This window comes from Lissotriton helveticus, chromosome 5_1, assembly GCF_964261635.1.
Source record: "Lissotriton helveticus chromosome 5_1, aLisHel1.1, whole genome shotgun sequence".
Classification (NCBI taxonomy): Eukaryota; Metazoa; Chordata; class Amphibia; order Caudata; family Salamandridae; genus Lissotriton; species Lissotriton helveticus.
In genome coordinates this window covers 937,540,064-937,563,580 of record NC_136065.1, presented here as the reverse complement: position 1 = coordinate 937,563,580, position 23,517 = coordinate 937,540,064, and the positions used below count along the sequence as shown (strand labels likewise).

At 48.2% G+C, this 23,517-nt stretch overlaps 1 protein-coding gene across 2 annotated transcripts in view; it reads left to right on the top strand.

Moving 5' to 3' along the window:
• BTAF1 (B-TFIID TATA-box binding protein associated factor 1) overlaps positions 1–23,517 on the top strand; it is a 984,515-nt gene that overhangs the window by 221,583 nt on the left and 739,415 nt on the right. For both annotated transcript variants that reach the window (XM_078643429.1, XM_078643428.1), the window contains exon 13: positions 14,930–15,054. In XM_078643429.1, the coding sequence (XP_078499555.1) occupies positions 14,930–15,054 (125 nt within the window). The remainder of the gene's footprint in view (positions 1–14,929; positions 15,055–23,517) is intronic.

Sequence of the window (23,517 nt, the reverse complement as noted above, 5' to 3'; positions counted from 1 at the left end):
TTCCTTTCTCAGATTCCGATATGAAAACCAGGAAGATCAAGAAGACCCACCGTGCAGCTGCTAACAGGACAACACCAACTGCCCCAGCTAAATCCCGGCGACTCCTGCAGACAGCAACCTTGGAAACCCGGAGGACCTGCCTGGCTTGACCCTCTCAAAGATTGGGACTCCCCCGAGCAGAGGCTTTGCTCCAACAACCGTACCCCTGGTGCCAGCCAGGAACCGCGGATGCAGCCCACTCTGCACCCGACAAGCCTGGCCCGTGCCCGAGTGATCCAAGACCCCGAGGACGTCCGCCCGGAGACTGGGACCCGAAGTCCAGTGCCCAAAGACCCTCCTCGATGACCCAGACGACGCCTGCAGACTCAGAACCAGGGACCCCTCCAACCGCGACCAGCCGAGGATACTTTTTCCCCGACACCCAAAGACACCCCTGCACCCGGCGCCCCACGGCCCCTTGTGCCCTCCTTTGGGGTACCTACCTCTTCTCCAGGAACCCAACTTACCTCTCGAAGTGGTGGTCGCACTGAAGAATCTCCGTCCCCGAGCCTGCAGCCTTTGTTCACTTTGTAACTTTCCCATTGGATAACATTGAGCGCCCAACGGCTCAAAAGCACCCTGCACCCACCCAGCTGCCCTAGTGCCGCTGGAAGTGCAACTACTACCCTACTCTACTTCCTCACTTGCCCTGAGTAAGTGACCAGGGGCTCAGCTCCAACAGCCGCGTGGCCTGCCTGCTTTCAGCCACCAACCAAAGGCCCCGTATCCTCCATTGGATTGCATTGGGCCTACTCTCTCTGCACCCGGCTACCCCTGTGCCGCTGAGGGTGTAACAACTGTACCTTTTCGACCCTGGGAGACCCCTGAGTGTATGCCCAGAACCTTAACCTTCCCAGTCGAGTACTCACCTGAAAGCCGATAACTCACTTTCCTTCCATAGGCTAACATTGACTGGTTTTCACTGAAATTTCTTCTAAGTGTGGAGTTATGAAACTTTTAAATATTCCTCTAAAATCAGCCGAATAACGATTTCCGAAATACTCACCTGGGATCAGGAGAGAAGCCTTTGCTGTACTTTCTAGTTCATTGCTGAACCACAAAAGTAATCTTAACTGTACTTACAGTTACCTGCATTTTCTTCCATTGGAAACCATTGACTGTTTTTCTCTGAGATTTCTTCTAAGTGTCGATTTTTGCAAATTACAAATATTCCTTAACAATCGTACAGACTGCTGAAACATAAATACTTACCTGCTTTAGGTAGAGGTCCCAGTGCTGGACCTAGTAGTCCAGTGCTAGATTACAAATGTAACGAGAACCTACTTTACCTGTGACTTGAATTTCCTTCCATAGGATAACATTGCTAGATTCTCTCTGAAAAGTTTCCAAGTGTCAACTTTGTAAATACATTTCTATCCTTTACAAAGTACAACTGTAACCAAAACGCTTTTACTTAACTGTTTACAGCTTAGGTCCCGGGACTGAATCCGGGATCCAGTCCTGGCAGTAGCAAAGTAATCCTGAAAGTAATCTATTGCATTTTTATAGAAAAACCCATTGAGCTCAGTTGTTAAATTGTGTTTAGAATTGTGTTGCCTATAGCAACCCCAGTAACTATTGTACTTATCCAAACTATTTCCTTCTGCAAAGTAATTACGTAAAGTCTCTCATATTGAGAAAAGTATATTTTTACACCAGTTGGTTCTAAAATAAAACAACTATATCTTTTTGATATGCAAACAATTGTCCCAGAGTGCAGTTCTTGAGTGTGTGAAACCTTTTGCTGACTAAGTGTGTACAACACATGCTTTACACTGCCCTCTGGTACTGCCTTACTGCTCCACCAAGCTACCACTTTGGAGAGTAAGGTCAGACCTGACTTTAACCTCTGTTATACCTCTGGAGATAGGGGACTATACACACACTGTACCTTACTTTGGTCCAGTATATATAGAGACCTTATTTACACCCCTCTCAGGCCCTCATTTTTAGAACTGCTGGTGCTGAGCATCAGTAGTACCCGGTCCTCTTAAAGCCCTGCATTTCCTAAATATTTTGAATAGAAACCCCCAAAAAAGGAAAAAGTAGGGGACGTGACCAAGATGGCGGAGCAGTCAGACTCTCTTAGCAGTCACTCCCGCTGGCTGTTGTTTTTTAGCTAACACCCACCCAAGCCTGTGGCAGTGAAGCTGGGGGAGTAGTGATTCCTGCTGTTGGGCCCAAGGGAAACATCGCAATGAGACTGAGCGGGCATGGCTGCCTATGAACGGCGTCTGCAGGCCGCCCGGGGGAGGCAAGGCCGTGTAAAGATGTAGCCGAAGGACTGATTGCGGATGGACGTCTATGTTGGGCTGCTGCTGTGACCAGCGTGGCAGCCCGTGGGCTCTGAGAGGGCCCCTATATGAGACGAGCTAGCGCTGGTGGGGCAGACCGCCCAGTGTTTTCATTGCGAACCTGGAAGCGGCCTGCTCTCTTTGGAGCCATCGTGGAGGGACTGTGAGCCGAGGAGGCCCCCCCTTGGCGGCGTGGTGGACTGGGGGAGACATGAAGGAGATGCGCCAACTGTATGCCATACCTAGACTCCGCAGTACCATATGACCCAGTTATTGTGAGGTAAACCGATGAAATGATTGGCATTTGAGGCCTCTGGGTGGGGAGCGCCGCAGTTGGGCTGAAAGGGACCTGGCGACTTGGGGCGGGGGGTCGAGCAAGCAGGCCGCAGGAAGGTATAGTCAAGGGTGGAGGCTTCATCTGGGGGCCACTGGACATGCACCTATGTGGCCCCTTGACACAATCCCCTTGAAAAATGGGAACACTGGAGTGAAGTGGTGGCGGTGTGGTGGATAGCCTCAGATGCCTCGAATCCACCCCAGATCCCAAAGTGCCACCCCACTTTAATTTGCTGATACCTTTATCAGCAGTGGCGATCTCTTTCATGCCCCCTAAAGGAAGCCCCAGACACGAGGGCGTTCCTTGACGGTGTCCATTCTGACACTCCGCAACTGCGGGCTAGCATCTCTCGACTCGCTATGGTTTTAACAAAGGTGGACCTCTTGGACAGCATGTGGGTGTTCGAGACAGAGCTCCGGGATGAACTTAAGCAGTATTTCACAAAGTGCCTAGTGGAGCTCAGTACAGACTTGGGGAATTAAATCACGTTTCCCAGTGGTGACAAGGACTTGGTGGGGCAGGGCATTGTGTGAACTGAAGCGTTTCTGGAATCCATTGCAATGGTGCACGCGACTACGAAGGCGACCTGCTCAGCTGTTGAGGACCATCTTCGGACAGCCATGGAGAAACTGGAGGACTTATAAAAATCGATCACGACGTGAACATCTTCGCCTGAGTGAGAAAATCATGAATGTCAATCTGGAGAGGTTTGTGCTAGATATGCTGTCCTTTTTGTTGGGGGAGGCCTACTCCAACCTAATGGCATATTGGATACACTGAGTGGGCCTTATGGGACTAATCGCTGCAACAACATCCTAGGGACAGCTTGTGAAGTTCTACTACTATTCTGAGAAAGCGAGGGTTCCACCACAGATGAGGCAAGTTAGTGAGGTGTCCTTTCAGACTATCTCTTGCACTGTCTTTCAGGAACTTCCCCAGGCTACACTCCAGCGATATGCAGCATTTCGACCAATTGCGAAAAAGTTTGGAGAAGATGGCTTTTGATACAGGTGGACTTACCGTTTTGGCCTCTCTTAAAATAGGTGACAAGCGTCACACAATCACGGCGGTTTAAAGAGCAGGGGCAATTTTGGGCAGCCCCAGCAACACTTCCACTAGTAGCCCCGAGTGGAGATGGGGGAGGAAGGGAGGGACCCTGGTGTAAATTACTGTGCCCCCCCACCCCTACACCCCACTGGTCTTCTCGGATTCATCTGGGGCCCTCAGCAATGGGGTGCTGCGTGGGAGCCCTGGGTTTCAAGCCCGGGGACCTCCAGGAGTAGACCCGGACTCTATAAACCGAGAGTTCCTGAATGATTAAGAACAACTTCAAATTGATGGCTTGTCGTTTGCTGGGGCATTGCCCATGTGGGAGTTGAACCCATTTGGATCAACTCTGAGGAGGCCCACAGTCTACCACCTTGAAAAGCATGGCATTTCGAAGCGGGAGGCTTGTGGATCAGAGAACACCTTGGGTGAACATAGCTCTGTGCCGTCAAGGCAGACCTCAGGTGACGGTGGTGTGCAGTGGGCTCCATCGATGGAGAGCCTACTCTGGGCATTGAACACAGAGGACATGTTCTTGAATTATATCCTCGGCCTGCAGGCGGGAGGGAGACCCATGATCTCTCCCTGACGGATGGACTCTAGCTGAGCCGAATTTTCTGTTGGAACCAGATCAGCTGCTGAGAGGTGCCTCCGGCCCATACGCACGGTGTTTTGGGAGTGATGTGGCCATTCTGCTTCCCGCGATGGGGAAATGGAGCGGGTGCTCTCTTCTAGGTTTGCCTACGGACATTTGTGGGTTATTCTGTGAAATGGTTTTCTGGTTTTCTTTCTCTTTCTAGATACACCTTACTGTTGGGTTAGGTGAGTTGGGGTGGAGGAGGGGGTGAAACACCAGTTCCACCATGTAAACATCTCTGTAGCACTGTATTGTGCTCTCACATTTGCACACCTCCTACTAGTGAGCCGTCATGACCCAAATTATTTCAGTAAATGTACGTGGGCTAAATCCCTGAATAAACTCGCCACTGTTTGGCGCGCAATTGGGAATTCCATGCCTGATTAGATATGCCTTCAGGGAACCCATCTTTTCCATAAGGATCAGGGGAAGATGAAACACAAGGCATAGCCCACAGGATACGTCTCTGCTACCGCCAAACATAGGGGATTGCAGTATATTTGAGGCACAATCTCCCCTATGCAGGGACCCCATACTCACAGAGACAAAGAAGGGCACTACCTCATTTTGGTGGGATCCTGAAGGGCTGTCCCCTCTCAATAGCCACAGTGCATACCCCCAACTCTGCCCAAGACTCTTACCTTATTGACTTCCTTGAGAAGCTGGCAGGTATAGCACAGGGAGACATTGTCTTGACTGGGGACTTTAATCTGGTATGGGATACTCATCAGGACAGGGAGGAGTCCACATTGCCCTTTCAGGGGCTTTCTCTAAAAGGCTAAAGCTGGTGCTGGCAGAACTTGGCTTGCGAGATGTGTGGCAGGAGCGACACCCGACTTTAGCAGTCAACTCTATTTACTCCCATGTACACCACACACGCTCCCGATCAATAATATATTGCTGGACAATTCCCTTGTCGGACTGAGCCACGATGCGGACGTTTGACTGTTCTCTGTATCTGATCAGGCACCAACTACTCTCCAGCTTGACATCTGGGTGCATAAGCAAAGAGGAAACTGGAAATTTCACTCATCCTTGCTTAGGGATCCGATCACCAAACATGACATTGGACAACAAATTGATGATTACTTTGACCCTAACGAAAGGGGGGAGATGCCCTCTCAGAGTGCCTGGGACACTTTTAAGGCTGTTGTAAGAGGTCTTGTGATAGCGGCATAACATTAGTGCATGCACACCTTGGAAATGAGGAAACTAGAAGATGGAGATCCGAGACTTGGAAGCATAGACTATTCCTCGGCACTCACGCTGCACTCTTAGAGCATTTATGACAGCCAGAAGACAATTGCAAGTAGATTACACTAACAAGGCAGAGCTCTCACTGCTCCATCTTAAAAATTGCTAATATATAAGGGGAAACCAGATCGGTTCCCCTCTTACTAGACTCCTAAGGCGTAAACTAGAGAGAATATGTTGGAGAAATTACAGCCCCCACATGGGCCCCAATAGTTGACGATTTAGAGAAGGGAGTGGAATTCCGCTCCTGTTATGAGACTTTATGTGGTGGTTCTTTCCCCCCATTAAGTGAGCAGGAGACTTTCCTGCAGGTTGTTCACCTCCCCAAACTCACTAATGAACAACAAGACTCGTTAGAGGGGCCCGATCCTCTCAGAGGAGATCATGCAAACCATTAACTCAAAAAACTGAATAAGACTCCCGGGCCTGACGGCCCAATTTTACAAATTATTTGCTCCTTGGCCGATTAGTAAACTCACAACCCTGTTCAACCAATGTGCCTCCACAGGAGTGGTCCCGCTGCCGATGAGTGAGGCTGTGGTCACGGTAATATGAAAACCTAATAAAGATGCTAGAAAATGTGCCTCAAATTGATCGATTGCCCTATTCAGTGTTGACGTGCAAATCTATATACGAAATTCTGGCAACTTGACTTAATGACGTGCTCCCCGCTTGAATACACCCAGAGCAGTTTTATTTGGGGCAGACAGAACCATGATAATGTGAGTGCAACTTTTCACCTGGTTGAGAAGGTCGCCCTCAAAAAAGATACCAGCTGTACTGCTCTCGCTTGACGCCAAGTAGGCTTTTGACCGAGTGGATTGGAAATTTCTGAGTTTCACAAGATGGGCATAGGCCCCATATTCCTTCAGATGATATTCTCTAACTATGATAGCCTTTTTGCCAGGGTGACACTTAATGGGAACTTGTCAACAGTTTCATCCAATGAGATCAACTAGACAAGGCTGCACTCTATCGCCACTCCTTTTCGCCCTATTTTATAGAATCCCTAGCATACCTCATCAGACAGATTACATTTGGCTTGCTGGAATTTAAGATCTTCTTTTATGATGACTGTGTTCTTCTGACACTGAGTTCTCCTCATACCTATCACCCAGCTGTAGTAACTATACTTAAAGACTTCAGACGGACCGCTGGATATACGGTTAATCTTGGCAAATCCCAAAATTCTAAACTTGACTCTTGCAAGGGAGGACGTGGCCGACCTGGCTCCCCGCTTTCCCTTTCTGTGGGCTTGGTTAGCCATCAAATACCTCTGAATCCGACTTGCATGCCAGGTCTCTGAGCTCCTTGAGGCTATTTACCCTCATCTTCTTTCAACTCTAACCAAAGATTTACGGTCCTGAGAGAGCCTAATGCTGTCCTGGTTTGGTAAAATTAATGCTGTCAAAAAGAATATACTCCCACGCCTCTTATGCTTATTTCCCTCATCAAAAGCACATCCAGCACAAACTGAGTCCCTTTATCTGGAATGGTAGAAGTCCGTGACTCTCCCAAAACCTGATGGCGCAACCTCTGCAGATGGGGAGATTGACAACTCATAGTGTCCCTCATTATTATGCAGCCACGCAATTGCGATGGCTGGTGAACTGGTCCTTCTTGCTTTCTGAGAAACTGGAGACCGATGGACCATGCCATAGTTCACAGACCCCTGTGGGATTTGGAGAGACCCAACAGGCCACCTAACGCTTTCCTCCGTACCAATGTGGCGACAACTCCAAGAACCTGGGATAAATATGACAGCACAGGGCCTGGTGTCCTACCCATCCTCTTACACACAATACATTTCAACCCGACCTTCCCACCTGCACTGGATGATCGCTCTTTCAGCTCCTGAGATTGCTGACGTATGATAAATGCCCAAACCTTTGCAGCAGTGTAAATCGTCTTACAACCTCCCTGACTCCGAGCAATTGTGGTATGCGCAGGTTAGACACAGAGTTGCGCAGCCCATACTGCATGCGGGAGCCACTAGAGCCAAAAGCCCCTTCAAAGTTCAATTCCCCAGTCTGGTGGGTTCACTGGGCACGATCTTATTGCTGTATCGGCTTCTCCTGTAACATGAGACTCCACAGACCGGGAACCACAACACTGAGTGTGAGAGGGCACTGAGAAGGAAGGTAGAACCTAAAAATTGGGATAAATTGCTTAGGGACATACTGTAGTGTAGTTCCTATATCCAGAATAGGCTCTGTGCATTGGAATAATATACACTATAGATTTCACATAGGACTGAGGTCAGTATGTCTCTATCGAGTACATTAAACTTAATTGTGTATGCCAGCTAACTCTGAGGTCACTAGAAACTTTCTTGAATAAACAAGAAGGGATTAGTCTCAGACAACCGCATAAACATGAACATTTTGTTTCCCTTAGAATCAGAACAATATCTTCAGAGTTGTGGAAACAATAGATAACTATTTCACTCAGTCAATCGTGCATGCTTCGTTTCTACAGAGTTGCACAGAAATGGAGAGACAGGCGTTTCAATGAAAGGGGTTTATTGAACAGTCTTCTTTCTCATGCGAGTGAGGTGAACTGCTACAATCGTAAGACAGAATGCGAAGTATAATGCGTACAGCGTAAACAGTAATATAAAATAATACTGTAATAGCATTGTCTGTTGCTATGACATAAATACAAATACATACATACATAAATAGCACAGGCTAAAATACTCAACTGGTGCTTCTAAAATAATCCTACCCCAGTGTACCTAACCTATGTCTAGTACGAGGGAAGAAGTAGGTGCTGTCTTTAGCTATAGTTCAGTTTTGACAAGAATTGCCAAAGGTTTCTCTAGGTTCTAATCCGCTCCATACCTTAGAATGAGAGAGGTTGGTATCTCTTTCCCGTGACTCTATTTCCCAACACCCCGCAAGGGAAGTCAGAAACACTGGAGCTAGATTCTCAGCAGTAGGATGACCGCTTCTGGTCAGCGCGTCAGCTGGGGAGTTTGCTTCCTTCGGCACTTGCTGTAGCGAGCTGCGGCGTGCAAGTAGGTAGTTGAACTGCACCAAACCACACCGTGCTTTGCCATAGCAAGTGAAGGTATATTTAAACCTTGAAGGTGTTTAGGAAGGCCAGTATTGACGTAAAAGTCAGGCATATGAACGTAATGAATGAACCCTTAAGGAATAGATGTTCATGCATAATAAATGAGTTGTTGGAGAAACCAATATCCAGGTAAGGGGAAGTCCCTAAAGCTTAAGAGTCTGGTTTGCCAAGAAGTCGCTGTGAAGTAGATCAACGTATGTAAGTAGCCATGCCTGTATTTGGGTAGTATGGGCTATGCCTAAATAAGGACTGGATTTCAATGCCTATATAAGGGCAATGTGAATTATACCTATATAAGGGCATGAATCGAGAAATGCATACGGAATCTAAATCAAACACAATAATACATGCTGCATCAGCGTCCATTCATGGGTGGGAAATACACTCTAAAGTCTGGTTCGATTGGCACTGCACCCCCACAGATTGCACCACATGCATCATAATGCTTTGCACAGATGCTGGAGTGGCTGTGGTGCACTCGGTGAAGGCTCCACATATGGTGGGATTGCCTTTTATTAGACCATTCTGGGGTGAGGGGGTGTGTATCACTGCCGAAGGTTTTGACTTTCCTCATTCCAGCTACTCCAGAACAGATGCTCCTTGGCTTGAGACCCCATGACCTACTTTGCTTGGCTAAAGACGAATGCATATGTGTCGACAGTGCCTGGGTGTGGCAAAACTCACAATCGCACACTACTGGGAAAAGACAGAAGCGCCCCCAATTACACACTGGCACCTGCTCCTATGGGCGATGCTAGTATGGAGCGACTAACGTGAAACATCCATGGGTCTGATTTGGCATTTGAATTAAAGTGGAAGCCCTTGATCAGGTGCCTTAGTGAGGGGATGCCCAGATTGGCCCTCCCTCCATGATGAAAGGCACTAGCTCTATTTCATTGTCACTGAGAAGTGTGATCCCACTTCTCAGTGACACTTTGTAATTGCAATGGGGCAGCTGATGAACGGCATGCAGAAGCAATCCCTGCTACATTTTGGCTGTCGCAGGTTAGGGTGACCAGAATTCTAAAGCCTAAAACCGGGACATTTAACAAAAATAGGACTACAATTTATACTTCAAGCAAGCGCACAGATTTTTGTTGTTGTTGCAGTTTTATAAAGCGCGAACTCGACCCGAAGGTATTGGAGCGCTTTACATGAGCACCAGTTACGTCACACATGGATTGACAGCTCTCCTCAGCAGAAAATGACGGAACAGGCAGTAAGAACGTACATAAAATGCAATTTTCAAACCCACGTAGCTTGTCAGGTACTTAGATTACTTTCTTTAACAAAGAACTGCTAACTATCCCTACTTTGTAAAACATAAAAAAGCACCTCCCGCTGTTTTCAGTCTACCCTCTTTAAAAACTGGGACATGAGCTAAATTTCCTGAAATCTGCCAGGACATCTGGTAAAAAACAGGGACTGTCCTGGTAAATCCAGGACGCCTGGTCACCCCATCGCAGGTGGATATTGGGGATGGTTTCATCCTTCTGCAGTTTGGGTTTGCAGAACGGGGGAGGGAGGGATGAGCACACAGGAGGCTGGCATATGATGAGATGATGGACAATGCCCCCCCGTGGACAGACAAATGCGAACACTGTTTGACTTTAGCAAGTGACAGTTTTTTTGTGGGCAGGGGCTGTTTGAAAATGCTAATTAAACATTTTGAAAGAAGAATCCCAAAAAAGGAGTTTCCTTGATGTGTTTCCCTGCAACCGCACAAAGTCAACAGAATTAATATTCTTTTTGTCAATAGATTACCCTCCAATTCACCACCTATCAAATACTTTGACATCATGGGGCAGTGTGGCAGAAGCCAGAAATTCTGCATTCATTTAATCTTTAAGAATAGTACCGAACTTTGGAAAAGTTGATATTTTTTTTAAATTACAAACTATAGCCACCCCTCCTCTGCTCTGAGACATTTTGTAAACCTATTTGGGCAGTTTGAAAACCTCCTAGCGCTACTCCTGATTCAGTGTGTTGAAATGACTTCTAAATGCACCATTGCCTTTTGTTTGGTTGTCGTGATAGCATTTTTCTCAGCACTCCTGTTAAATATTGGGGGCTTACATTGTGACCTGCTTGACTTAGGGGTGCCATTTACAATCACCACAGTGTTGAGACCTTGGATGTCAGTGTAGTTGCTGAAGGAATTTATTTTATTTATTTATTTATTTAAATTTATAATGCGCAACAGCTACCCGCAGTGGGTTTCCCGGCGCAAGGGATAGACTAAAGAAGAAAATGAGGACACAACAGTAGTACCACGGACCAACTAGAGCAGGAGATGTGATTATTGAAAAGTAAAGTTTTCAATTTTTTCCGGAAACAAAATAGATCGGTCTCTGATTTCAAAGCAATGGGCAGTGCGTTCCAGAATTTGGGGCCTAAATGGGAGAAGGACCGACCCCCCCCCCCAATCTTTACAAGTTTGAATCTTGGAACAACAAAATCACAGTTGGCAGAGTATCTTAGTGTGCAAGAAGGCTTGTAGGGTTGAACAAGACTCTGTAAGTATTTCGGGGCCAAGCCCGGTTTAATTTTGAAAAGATAACACAGGGCTTTAAATTTAATGCGACTAGGGACTCTAAGCCAGTGTAGGTCGCGAAGAGCCTGTGAGGCCGATCTCCTCGGGATGTTACATAGGAGTCGTGCCGACGAGTTTTGTACAACCTGGAGTTTGTTAATGGTAGCAGTGTCTGCACCAAGATAGAGGACATTTCCGTAGTCCAGGCAAGAAGTTACTAACGCCTGGACAACGGTTCTCCTGGTGGCAAGGGGCAGCATCCATAGGATTTTCTGGAGCCATCTCAAGGTGGTGAAACAGATGGCGGCCACCCTGGTGGCCTGCTGCCTTATGGAGAGTTTGTCGTCTATGAGAAATCCGAGGTTGCGAACCACAGTGGCTGGCTGGGGGAGGGGTTCCAAGTCACTGGGCCAGTGTTGCGGTCCCCAGAGATCTTTATGCTTCCCCAAAATGACAATCTCGGTCTTGTCACCGTTTAGCTTAAGGAGATGCCTCTGCATCCACTCGGCTACCCGTGACAATCCGGTCTTCAGGATCGATACACTGTTACACTCGCTGCTGGAAAGGGAGAAGACAATTTGGGTGTCGTCGGCGTATGAAAAAATAGTCAGCCCGGCGTCCTCCACGATGGTAGCCAGGGGTCTAATGTAGATGTTAAAAAATAAGGGGCTGAGTATAGACCCCTGGGGAACGCCGTGCGCCGACAGACAGGTGGCAGATGCGGCTTTCGTAGAAAAAACCTGGAAAGTGCGCTCACTTAAAAAGGAGGCAATCCAGGCCAGCGCAGGACCGTCTACTCCCAGGGACCAGAGAGAGTTCAGAAGAATGGAATGGGACACGGTATCGAACGCCGCACTCAAATCCAGCACGATGAGTGCAGATGTTTCCCCGCGATCGATACCGTGCCGCAACCTCTCCGTCACCCCGAGTAGCGCGGTCTCGGTAGAATGATGCGCACGAAAACCAGACTGGGAAGAGTGTAAGAATCCCGAGCTTTCCACGATGTGGTTTAACTGAGTGTTGACATGCCTTTCCAGCACTTTAGGGAGAACAGGCAGCAAGGATATGGGTCTAAAGTTGGCAAGATTAAACGCGTCGGCTCCTGCCTTCTTTAGAAGAGGGACAACCATTGCATGCTTCCACTCCTGTAACACATGAGACTGGGTTAAAGATGCATTCAAAAGTCTCATGAGAACCCGCCGGGGCTCGAGATCTAATAACTTTAGAATTTTCGCGGGTACAGGATCACGGGGGGAGCCAGATCTTACACTGCTCAAGCAGGAGAGGAACGAGGTATCATCAAACAGTTGCCAGTGTGTAACCTTCACCACTGGGAGCGGTTGTTCGATTACAGCGACCTGTCCCGGTTGGTGTTCATTTACTGTCAAGGGAATGCTCATAGAGTCGTATATGCGCTCAACCTTGGCAGTAAAAAATTCCGCGATGGAGTTACACTGAGCTTCCTCCAAAGCTGGGGGAATCGGGACAGTATCCGCTCCTGTCAATTTTTTTACAACGGAAAAGAGAGTGCGTGGGCAATTCTGCGCTTGCGTCACTGTACTCACGGTGTATGCAGCTCTCACAATTTTACATTGTGAATGGTACTCCTTCAGAGCCTCTTTGTAGGCAGTCTTCCGGGAAACCGAGTAAGAGTGCCTCCATTTCCTTTCAAGCACCTTACAATTTGTTCGTAAGACCTTCAGATCGGCAGAGAACCAAGGTGCCGGGGAGCGATAAGGCCTAGAATGTTTCGGGATTAAAGGAAGGAGGGTGGTTACAACATTGGTGAGCCAATGTAATGCTGCGGTGTTCAATTCCATAACTGGAACATCACTGTCCTCAGGACAAGAGTTCGAGAGGTGCTGGTTAAACTTTGTGATATCAAGTTTACCCCACCGGTGGATTAATTCTCCCTTACCGCAGCCGTGCTTTACCAAGTTCTTAGTATAAGGTAGAGAAAAGTGGACTGCGTAGTGGTCGGACCACTCCAACGGGCGGGCGGTCTGGAAGCAATCAAATGGGAGATTGGAAAGAATGGGATCCAAATGCAGGATTTGCTTCACATCATTGCACTTCTACTGCAGGGCCTTTGATGAAGCCTGGTCAGTCTGCCAAGTAGCTTGAGCACACAGATTTCCCTGAGCAGGTGCCAATGAGAGCAGGCAAGTTTCACCTGAGTCCTGAATACCCCAAGCCTGGTAGCTATCACTGAAAAAATTAGTTGCGCTCTGCTTGTGCCAGCAAAACACCCGAGGCACATCAACATTAGGAAAATGCTACAAGGTCATTGTTGCCTGAGGGTGCGACCTTGCTTCAGGCGAAGGCCACACAAAAATAATCGTATGAGAATCCCTTAAAGGAAGTACTCATGTACCACCCTGGCAATGTGCTGGAACACATATCGGAAAATAGCTTGGATTTAATTTAACAATGAGCCAATCATTATGGTTTGCCCGATGCAATTAATTTTTCTAGATATCAGAGCTGCAGCTGCACCAGATAGCTCCTTTAGAGTAGTCTAGCTTCTCACAAGGTAGAGAAAAGGTCTGACTCAAAACAAAGGACTATCCAGAAAATCTTCCTAATCTGATTGCCTATCCAATGCCCATAACGTTTCTGCTGTTACAGCCATAGTAGATAAGAGCAGTAAATGCCTTCTGGCTTAAAGTGCAAGCCAGAATGTATGTTTTTAAATGAAGCAATTGCTGCCCTTACGTATGAGTATTTTAAAGTTTGTATTGAATATAGTTGCTAACTTCTAATTTAAGTTGTACAAAGAATTTAACATCTAAAATGCAACTAACAATATTTTAATGTCTTATTGGGGTGAATTTGAACCAGGATGTTCTTATGCTCATAAATTTATGTCTAGCTTTATTATGCAACTAGCTATACTCACTCGTGGTGCTTTAGGGGAGGGGAATCGCCCTAATCCCTCAAACTCGACCACAGGGTCGTTTCACAAGTTAACCCACAATCCTACACACACAAATCTAATCACATTACATTAACATTTCAGTAATTGCACTAACAGAAAGAAGAGTAGATCGTGATTTTCCGTTCTTTGTCTTTTAATTCCCTACTCCCAGCCAAGACGTGTTTTGTCGATAGCGGATTACCCCACAACTTCTTAAGGGCTACAGAAACATGATAATATCGATGTCAACAACGGATCATGCTTATATTATTCAAAACATGGTGAAGAAATATTTCACCACTGTGTTTCCACCTACTTGGAAGATGTATACTGATAGAGGAGAAGACAATCACTCCCCCGTACTGTGGAAACCCATGCATTAAGGGTAGTGATGCGTAGCATGTTAAATAATTTGCCGAGATCGGAGTTCGTGATGCCCAATGTAACCAGTATATACCTGTTATAGCTCAGATTTATCTGTCTGAATATTTATTAGAAAAGTGGAAGAATCAAACTCCTTTTGAATGTGAAGTACTTCTGTTTAGATGCATGGCCTCCCACAGATAAGTTTGTAACTTTGACCAATCCCAGTGATCCAAAGCCTTGCTGTGCTTCATAAATGTAGCCTTTGCCTTTGGAGGTTGTACTTGGGTGTGCACTTTACGCATTACGCACTTGCCAATTTCGCTCTTTACCATATACGTTTAATTTTGTAATATGTTTTTTCTTAACCTGATTTATTTTCTTGACCTTTCTTTTTGAAGCACAACATTTGTCTTTGCTTTTTCTTTAGGTTCCGTTCATAGTCAGCACCTTGTGGGATGCTCTTCTAGAATTGGATGATCTTACAGCTTCCACTAATAGTATTATGACCCTCCTATCATCCCTTTTAACATATCCTCAGGTTCAACAATGCAGGTAACTTTCTTTTTGTTTAAAGTAAACCCATTTATCTTGAAGTTGTAATGAATTAGAGATGTTAATCTCGAAATAAGTTGTGGCTGCAAGCAAAACAAAGGTTATTACATGAGTCATATGAAATAGTAACCACTTTCTTCCTCTGACAATTCAAGACTTTTGTATGAAAATAAAGTCTTCAGCTGGCAACATTATTATGCATCCCTCATCTTGCCAAGTGTAAAAGTTCCGAAATCCTCCAGGGGTAGTATGGTGCCAAATAGTCAGTAGCGGTGGTTGGTCTTAAATGATTTAAACTAAATCAAGAGGAAGAGTCCCAGCTGTAGAGAATTAGGCATTGGCTGGATGTGAAGAATTGTGCATTTATTGCAGACATTGCGAAAATAAAACCAGAAACACTAAGCTCTCCATTAGCATACGTATTTGCAATTTTTTTTAAATATATTTTTATTTTATGCATTTCAGGAATTACATTAACGTTGAGATCACATCTGCCAACCATCCCACTCGTACCAAAGTCCGAAAATTGCAAACCCACAGATTCCATATCAGCATCTCCTGTCCACTCCATCACATTGACCTTCCCGTTATCCCAAGGATTTAATTGTAAGGACCGCTGAAACGACTAATGTTTACCCTCTCTACCCGTATCGCACTTCGTCAGCCACTTCTTAGCCCACTTCAGTGTCCCATTCCCCCCTATATTTTATCTAATTTCCTCAGGCACCCTCTCCCCTTATTGATTTCCTTTTCCATTAATCTACAATATTCTATCCCAAGCTCCCAGTCCTGATGTGTGGGGGGAATTCCAGAACCCTATCGCTGTGCAATGTCCTTTTGGCCACCATGCAACACAGATTAGTAATAGTTTTTGATAATGGGTGTGGTCTGATGGGCCCCATATACCCAGCAGCGCCAATCTTGGCTTAATTTCAAGGGGTAGTCCTGAGGCCTCCTTCAAGGAACTCCCAACCGCTTCCAAGAAGGCTCGTATGCAGGGGCAGCTCCAGAGTGTGTCAAAAAGTACCTTCCAGCTCATCTAGGAGTCTACCTTCCAGCAGGGAGTTATCTTGTCTCCTCTTCTAGAGACACACATTCCCTGAAGACCTGCCTCAATTGACTATAGTGCAGCCATTGTCAATGACATCTGATGTTCCTTTCCCAGGAAAGCAAAGGGAACCACCCCTTCGTATCCCACACATCTGCCAGCGAGGAAAGGCAGATGTCCCAGCCCTGAAACCCTTGTAAAGTCACAACAGGTTGCAATCTGGAGCCCTCCTACAATGGTGTTTTTCGGGTCAGCCTACGGATCCATCCCATTTCTCTGGTCCGTCTCCTCCAGATATCCACTACTGTCCTAGTCACCAGGCTTGTTTCCGAGAACAGCCTGCCCCGTATAGTGTGTAGTTACCTCTTGGCCCTTATTCCTATCCTGTCTTGCCAAAATGCTGGGTCAGCCCATTCTGCGTATGCCCAATCATTTACTACACTCACTTGTGCTGCTTCATATTTCTGCACATTTGGTAAGGGACTACCCCCTTAATATTCTGACCTCTGAAGGAGTCTCATAGCTATTCGAGGCTGTCCCCCCACCCAGAGTATAGAGTTTGCACAAGTGCATCCATCCTAGTGAAAAATCCATCCGGAATCTTAGAAGGGCTGTTCTGGAGCACATACAAGAACCTGGGGAGTGCCATGCCACCATTTTAAACCTCACTGCCTTACCTAATAACGAAAGTGGCAACAACTGCCAGGGTTTCTCATCTTGCTACAGTATTTTGAGCAAATAAAACAGATTTGTCTCGTTTTAAAAAGTCTGGATATTTAGTTATCCAGATCCCAAATATTTAAACTGTTGTTTATATCCATAGTGGCAGAGCGAGTGTAAGAACATGCTCCTTTTTTATAAGGTCACCCCCACTTTCTGCCTGGTATTTGATGCAATTTTGACTGAAGTGCACTGGGTTACTGCTAATTGAGTCCCCCAGTGCTCTTTCCCTAAAACAAGTTAACTGTGCTACTGTTTCCCTGTTGGCTAGAGCTTTAGCACCCCTGTATGTCCCTAGTAAGTGGCACCCCTGGTAATTAGGGCTGCAGCATGTATTGTGCCACGCTAAGAGACCCACCACCAAACTCATACAGACTTACATTGCAGGATGCGTGAAATGGTGCTGACATGTGAAAGCATGACGTGACACACACACTGTGTGCCATGTCCACAGATGCTGAATGCAATATATGTAAGTGACCACTACAGCAGGCCTTACCAGCCCTATGGCAAGGTGCATCATTTTACATGTGTGGACATATCTGCGTGAGCATGTATGCCCTTGTGCTGTTTTGATCAATTGTTAGATTGTACATGTGAACAGGGAAGCCATCGTAAGTATATGTATCTGATAGAGACATCTAGCCGCAGATCCCTTAACTTCGAAATATCCCCAGGCGTCAGACTGGATCCGGAATTTTTTTGCAGCAGCAACTCTGCGCGCCGGGGCACGGCACCACACGACCCTGCCCTGACGTCGTCCACGTACGTGATGTCAGCGAGGTCATATAAGTCCTTCCCGGCGAGCTTCCTTATTTTCCGCGTGCAACGCAGATCCGGATTAAGCAGTTCTTCTGGCCTGTTTTCAGGCCTCCTTTTTGACGCTTTGCGTCAGGAACAGTGTGCGATGCCTTCGGGCTTTAAAACTTGTAATTCCTGTTCACGGCAGATGTCCGCGATGGACCCGCATCTTATTTGTATGTGGTGTCTGGGCGAGCACCATGACTCCACGGACTGCGAAGCCTGCCAATTCCTGAAGCCGAAGTCTCGGCGGGAGTGCCGTATGAAGCTTCTCTCGGCACGACTGTCCCGGTCGGAGTCGTCTTGCCCCCCGGCCTCTTCATCAACGGCAGGTCCCTCTACTGTCCGGTTCCGCCATCGATCGCCCTCTGGGGTCCGGGGCTGTCGTTGGCCACTTGGTAAGTCGAGGCGCTTGTCGCAGCGGTCTTCGACCTCCCCTCTGTTGTCAGGGGCGCTGGTTCCCGGAACATTCCGGACCTGCGCTCCTGACAGTCGCCCCACCTCTATCCACCCTTTCTGGGTGTGGGGGCAACTCGGGCCCCGATTGAGGCTTATGCAGCGGCTCTGCAAGCCTTCCTTGGGTCCTCTCCTGTTTCTGGGGTGTCCTCGGGGCCTCTGCTTCTTGTGGGATCTCCGACAGACTCGCCGGCGGGTTCGGCCCTGGTCCCGATTAAGCCTTGCCCCCCAGAAACATCGGAGATGTGGGGTCTGGTGTGACGGCGGCCCGGTTGTCCCCCTCTACCGTCCACAGGGAGTCGTTAGGGCGCTGCCCAGCTGGGTCCGCCTCTACGACCCACGGCGCCTCTGCCGCTGTGGTGCCGCAGGTGGTTGCCGGTGCTCATAGCCCTGCCTTGAGCACACCCCGGGCTTCCGGGCAGGCGGCTGCCTGTCCGGGGCTGGCGCCGTTCGGGTGCCGAAGGCTCACCTCCTCTGCTCCGCCTCCGCTCCTTTCTCCGGAATCGGAGCTTGTTTTGGATGAGGCTGAGTCGGCGCCGGGGTGGCGCCGAAAGCTTGCCTCGTCGGCCCCGACGCCTTCTCCTTCGGAAGAGGAGCTTGTCATAGTTTCGGCCCCGGACGGCTCTGACTCGACGCCGGATGCAGCCGAGTCAGCGACTGATGAGGCACGATCGGCGCCGGTATGCGTCGTTTTGCGCTGTGTCGACGCCGGGTTGTGGACTCTTCTCTAGAGGCTTCTGGCGAGAGTTTGGCGCCGCCCTCACGCCCGTCGTCGCCGGAGGTATTGTTGCCAGTGCCCCCCTTGGAATTAGTGGAGCCTCCTCAGGAGCTCCCAGATCCGGCACGCTCTTCGCCTCCCCAGGAGCCCCATCAGGATCCTTATTCTTTCATGGGGCTTCCTTTCGTGGGGCATTGGTTGCACCCTCAGTGTCTTGGGAGGGTCAGCTTAGGACCCTCCCCCACTGATCAGCTATTCTCCCCTCCGCGGAGGGCTACCGAGGCTGGTGCTGCTCTTTTGAGAGTGGTCTCATTGGCCACCCGCATTTTAAATATGCAACCTCCTTCAGCCCCTTTGTCTGTTGACCCCTTGCTTGAGGTCCTCCACCGTGGGTCCGGAAATGTAGAGCCGCTTTTGCCTTTTGAGGCTTCCCTTTATGATGCCCTTTTGGGTACCTGAGTCCGGTCTGCTTCAGGTGACCGGGTGGCTCGTTCAGTTTTGCACCGCCACTGTCCAGCTCCAAATTATCCTGTTTTTCTTTTTGTGCACCCTGATGCGTAGGGGTTTGTGCTGCAGACTCCCTTTCCTTCCCTGCCCTCTCTAACACTTCCTCCCTCTCGGGAGTCCAGATGGCTTGAGTCATGGGGTAGGAACATCTTTGCATCCACTAGTGCAGCCCTATGGTCCTTAAATACAGTGTGTGTATTGGCTCTGGCTACCTCTGCCCTGTGGGACTCTGCAGAGTCTTTGCTTTCTGCCACCTCTAAAGGTGCTCGCATTGATTTCCTTCACTTCCTCCGGGATGGCCGCGACCTTGCCCAATTCACAATCCGTTCAGCCTTCGATACTGCGGATTCTTTGGGCCGAGCTATGGCGGGTTCTGTTGCCTTAAAGCGTCACGCTTGGTTGCAAGATAACGTCTTCCCTGAAAATATCCAGGAGCGACTGGTTGACTTACCCTTTGATGGGATTTTGCTGTTTGATGCTCACGCCGAATCGGCGGTTCACCGGCTACTGGCGGGCTTTCGTTCTCCCACTTATGTCTTCTTAGGCCTGTCTTCTGTGGTGGTACTTTTTCATTTTGCATCCTTTAGATGCGCTCTGTGTTTAAAACATGGGCAGTGAGCCTTACGTCTTCTTTTTTCTGTGGTCAAGGGTGATTACCCTTTTATTGGCATCCCTTGGATGCGTTTTGCTTTGAGCCGCCTGTTGACCTGCTGTGGCCGTGTTCCACAGGTTGCTGTGTCTGGTCCTCAGACTGTGGTATTGAGCTGGTGGCTCAGCTTGGTAATGTCATACAGCTCGGAACTCAGTTCACGGGTTCGGTTCGTTACTGCGCTCTTTTGGCTTGGCTTATTGCCCTAAGAGGTGTACCCCGTTGTTTTGGGTATGCATACTCCTGTTGCCGATGCCACTAACCTGGTACAAGGCTCAATCCATGGGAGTGACGAGGAGTTCCCCACACTCCCTAAAATAGTACCTGGATGAAAATATCAACCACTCTCACACCAGGAAACTAACCCAAGGAGATGTGGGGATCGGATGCCAAGGCGTAACCACTCTTCAATCCCCCAGCCGATTCCCCCAGGGTCAGGAAAGAACAGGAAACAGGATGGGCGGCAACCTACAGGAAGAGAGTTACAAACAACTATGAGAATTCTCCCTCCCCATGTGATTATACTAAGGAATACAAAATTATGCACAGTGCCTGTTCCACAGAAACATAGAAATCCCTTACCAGCTGTACATCTCCTGATGCCTTGTATGGGGTCCATACTGCTCACTGAACCGGCTGGTAAATACTCCTTTACTCACACCAGCAGCAGTGTTCAAACACATGAAAAACCAAAGTAAAGAAAAGGGAGGGGCAGCATAAGAACCAGTCTAAATAGTGATGCAAGGCCCCTTGTCTTGAGCTGCTTCAGTAATTCCCCCCCCCCCCCCCCAGACATGTAGTTAAACAATTTGTTTATAGCGAGCAGAGCAACAGTCAAAAGGGGGAAAATGAAATAGTCAAACGCGCATAGCGCGTGTAAGGGAAAAAATAAACAAATTGTCAAACGCTCACCGCACGTGTACTTGATACAATGTATCCGAGAACATTCAGGACTTGAAAGTAAACGCGGCTGCGTCTTGAACAGAAAAGAGAACGCGGCTGCGAGTCAAAACCACCGGGGAGGCTTCGCGCCGGGAGGGGCTGAGCGGAGCTGAAGTGCAAAGCCAGCGGGGAGTCAGAACTCGGCTGCAATGGATTGTCAGGGGAGAATGCGGCTGCGAGATAGGGTGTTAGGAGTCAGGAAACTGATTCGAGAAGCCCAGCAAGGGGTGTAGAGACGCAGAGTAACTCGTGTAAAGACTGGGGCAGGGAAACACAGGATACCACCAAAGCGGAGAGTAACCAAACGCTCGGTAGGAAGGAAGGGGCATGCAATCGGGTCAGGAACCGAAAGCCAAGCAACAGCTTTCTCGGTTGGCCTGCATTTAAAGAAAGGGAGCGTGTCAAAACTCCCCCGCTCTCATTACGCCAGGGATTAGCTGAAAAGAGATCCCTATTTCTGCAGAACAGGCACCTGCGTTTCACAGAGACTCCAACTAACAGGGCATTAAGCGTGAGATTTAACAACTCCATGCGGTGTACTTGTACGCTATTATATAGCTTTTTTTATGTCACCTGGGCCTGGAGATCCTGTGGGCTCCATGCGTCGCTTGGTGGTCCGTTGTACGGTGTTCTATGTTTTTCTCTGGTGCCATCTGCTTACGCCATGGTCATCCACCTCCTTGGGAGGTTTCATGGTCTCCCCTTCAAAAACGGCTCCTACCTGCCCTTACTGTACTAGGTATGATTCGGTATGGACATGTTCATGCTCCTGGCTAGTTCTGTCTCTACATAATTATATGTTTATACGTTTATGTATACATGCTGGTTGCCTTGGTGTATCCTTCCAACGTCGCCACCTCTTGTCGAGGCTGCGTGGTCTGGACCAATATGTCCGTGTGTGGGGGATCTTTTCTGAGTTGTTGCAAGTTGCACATAGGTTCCTCCTTGCTTCCGCTTACTGGAGTGATTTCCCAGTTTTACATATGCTCCCTTTTTGGTGTTCGACACTGGTCGTGTCTTTTCTGGAGTGTTGGGCTCTTGACAACGGCTCCTTAGGCTTCCTTCTATAGGCCAGTCTGTTAGGCTCTGGTTGCATCTCTTCAACTGCTTTTCGAGTTTGGGTCGGTGTACTCATCGTACGCCATTAAGCGGAGAGTGGTCTCTCTCTCTCTCTCTCTCTCTCTCCGTCTCTCTCTGTCTCTCTCTCTGTCTCTGTCTCTGTCTCTCTCTGTGTCTCTCTCTGTCTCTCTCTTCTGCCTCTCTCTTCTGCCTCTCTCTCTTCTGCCTCTCTCTCTTCTGCCTCTCTCTCTTCTGCCTCTCTCTCTTCTGCCTCTCTCTCTTCTGCCTCTCTCTCTTCTGCCTCTCTCTCTTCTGCCTCTCTCTTCTGCCTCTCTCTCTTCTGCCTCTCTCTGCTGTCTCTCTCTGCTGTCTCTCTCTCTCTTCTGTCTCTCTGCCCCTCTCTCTCTTTCCTTCCTCTGCCCCTCCCCCTTTTGCTCTGGTATAGGGCTCATGCCGTTCTAACTGTCATTTTTATACGGGTATGGTGTCTTTCGGATATCTACTATCCTGTTATTTCTGCTCTTTCGAGCTGCTTGGGTTGCTGTCTGGCTGTTCCGCCACAGTTTTTCCCCTTTATCAGTCACTCTGTTGCCGGATCGGATGCTTGGCGATTTCTGTTGTTCTGTTGCAGACCCACCTCCCCTTTGGGGTATGGCTGTGGTATCTATTCTAAGTTAAGGTATCTGCGGCTAGATGTCTCTTATCAGATGTACGAGTTACTTAGCTTCGGTAACGATGTATCTGGTAGAGACGTTGTCTAGTCGCAGATTCCTTAACGCCCACCCAGCCAGCCTCCCTGTTCTGCGAGAACCTTGCCGGGTGGTGTTCTCCGCTGACCTCTTCAGTAGCCATTGGGTTAGATCTCACAGGAGTTCAGTTTGCGGCTCCCCTCTGAGTGTTTGCATTTACAGTTAACCTCTGCTGAAGGGCTTGTTTCCTGTAATACGGCACAAATAGATTCGTTTTCCTCTCCAGTTACCTTCCCTTCCTTACTTCTCTTCTTTTCTATTGACTCGGGCCCTGGTCTCCTCTTGGTCATCCTCTTGGGGGTCGGTTGTGCTCTGGTTTCAACCTCCCTTATTATAGGGAAAGGGCCAGTCTTTTCATCCTTCCTGCGGTGCACTGTTGTTTTTCTGTGCTCCGTTCTTAACAAACGACATAGTTCTACGTGACAATATCAGTCTCTTTAGGTCTGTTGAGATGTTCTTCCCTTGTTGCACTCAGGGAATGGTCTTCGCTTAGCTTGCGGGGCTTTTTCTCACAGCTTTTCACTTATATGTAGGCAGTGTCTAATTCTGTCTTGTATGATGGTGTCTCCACCATCCTCCTTCTTGTTCACGAATTTTTCATCCCTCGCACACTGTCCCCATACATTCACAGTTTTTTGTTGGTGGCTCTGTGTTGTGCCGCGGAAAAGTTTCTCTGAAGAAAACTGCCGTCAGCTCACCGGGCGGGAATTGTATGACCTCGCTGACGTCACATGCGTGGACGACATGAGGGCAGCGTCGTGTGGGGCCGTCCCCCGGCGCGCAGAGGTGCTGCTACAAAACAAGTCCGATCCAG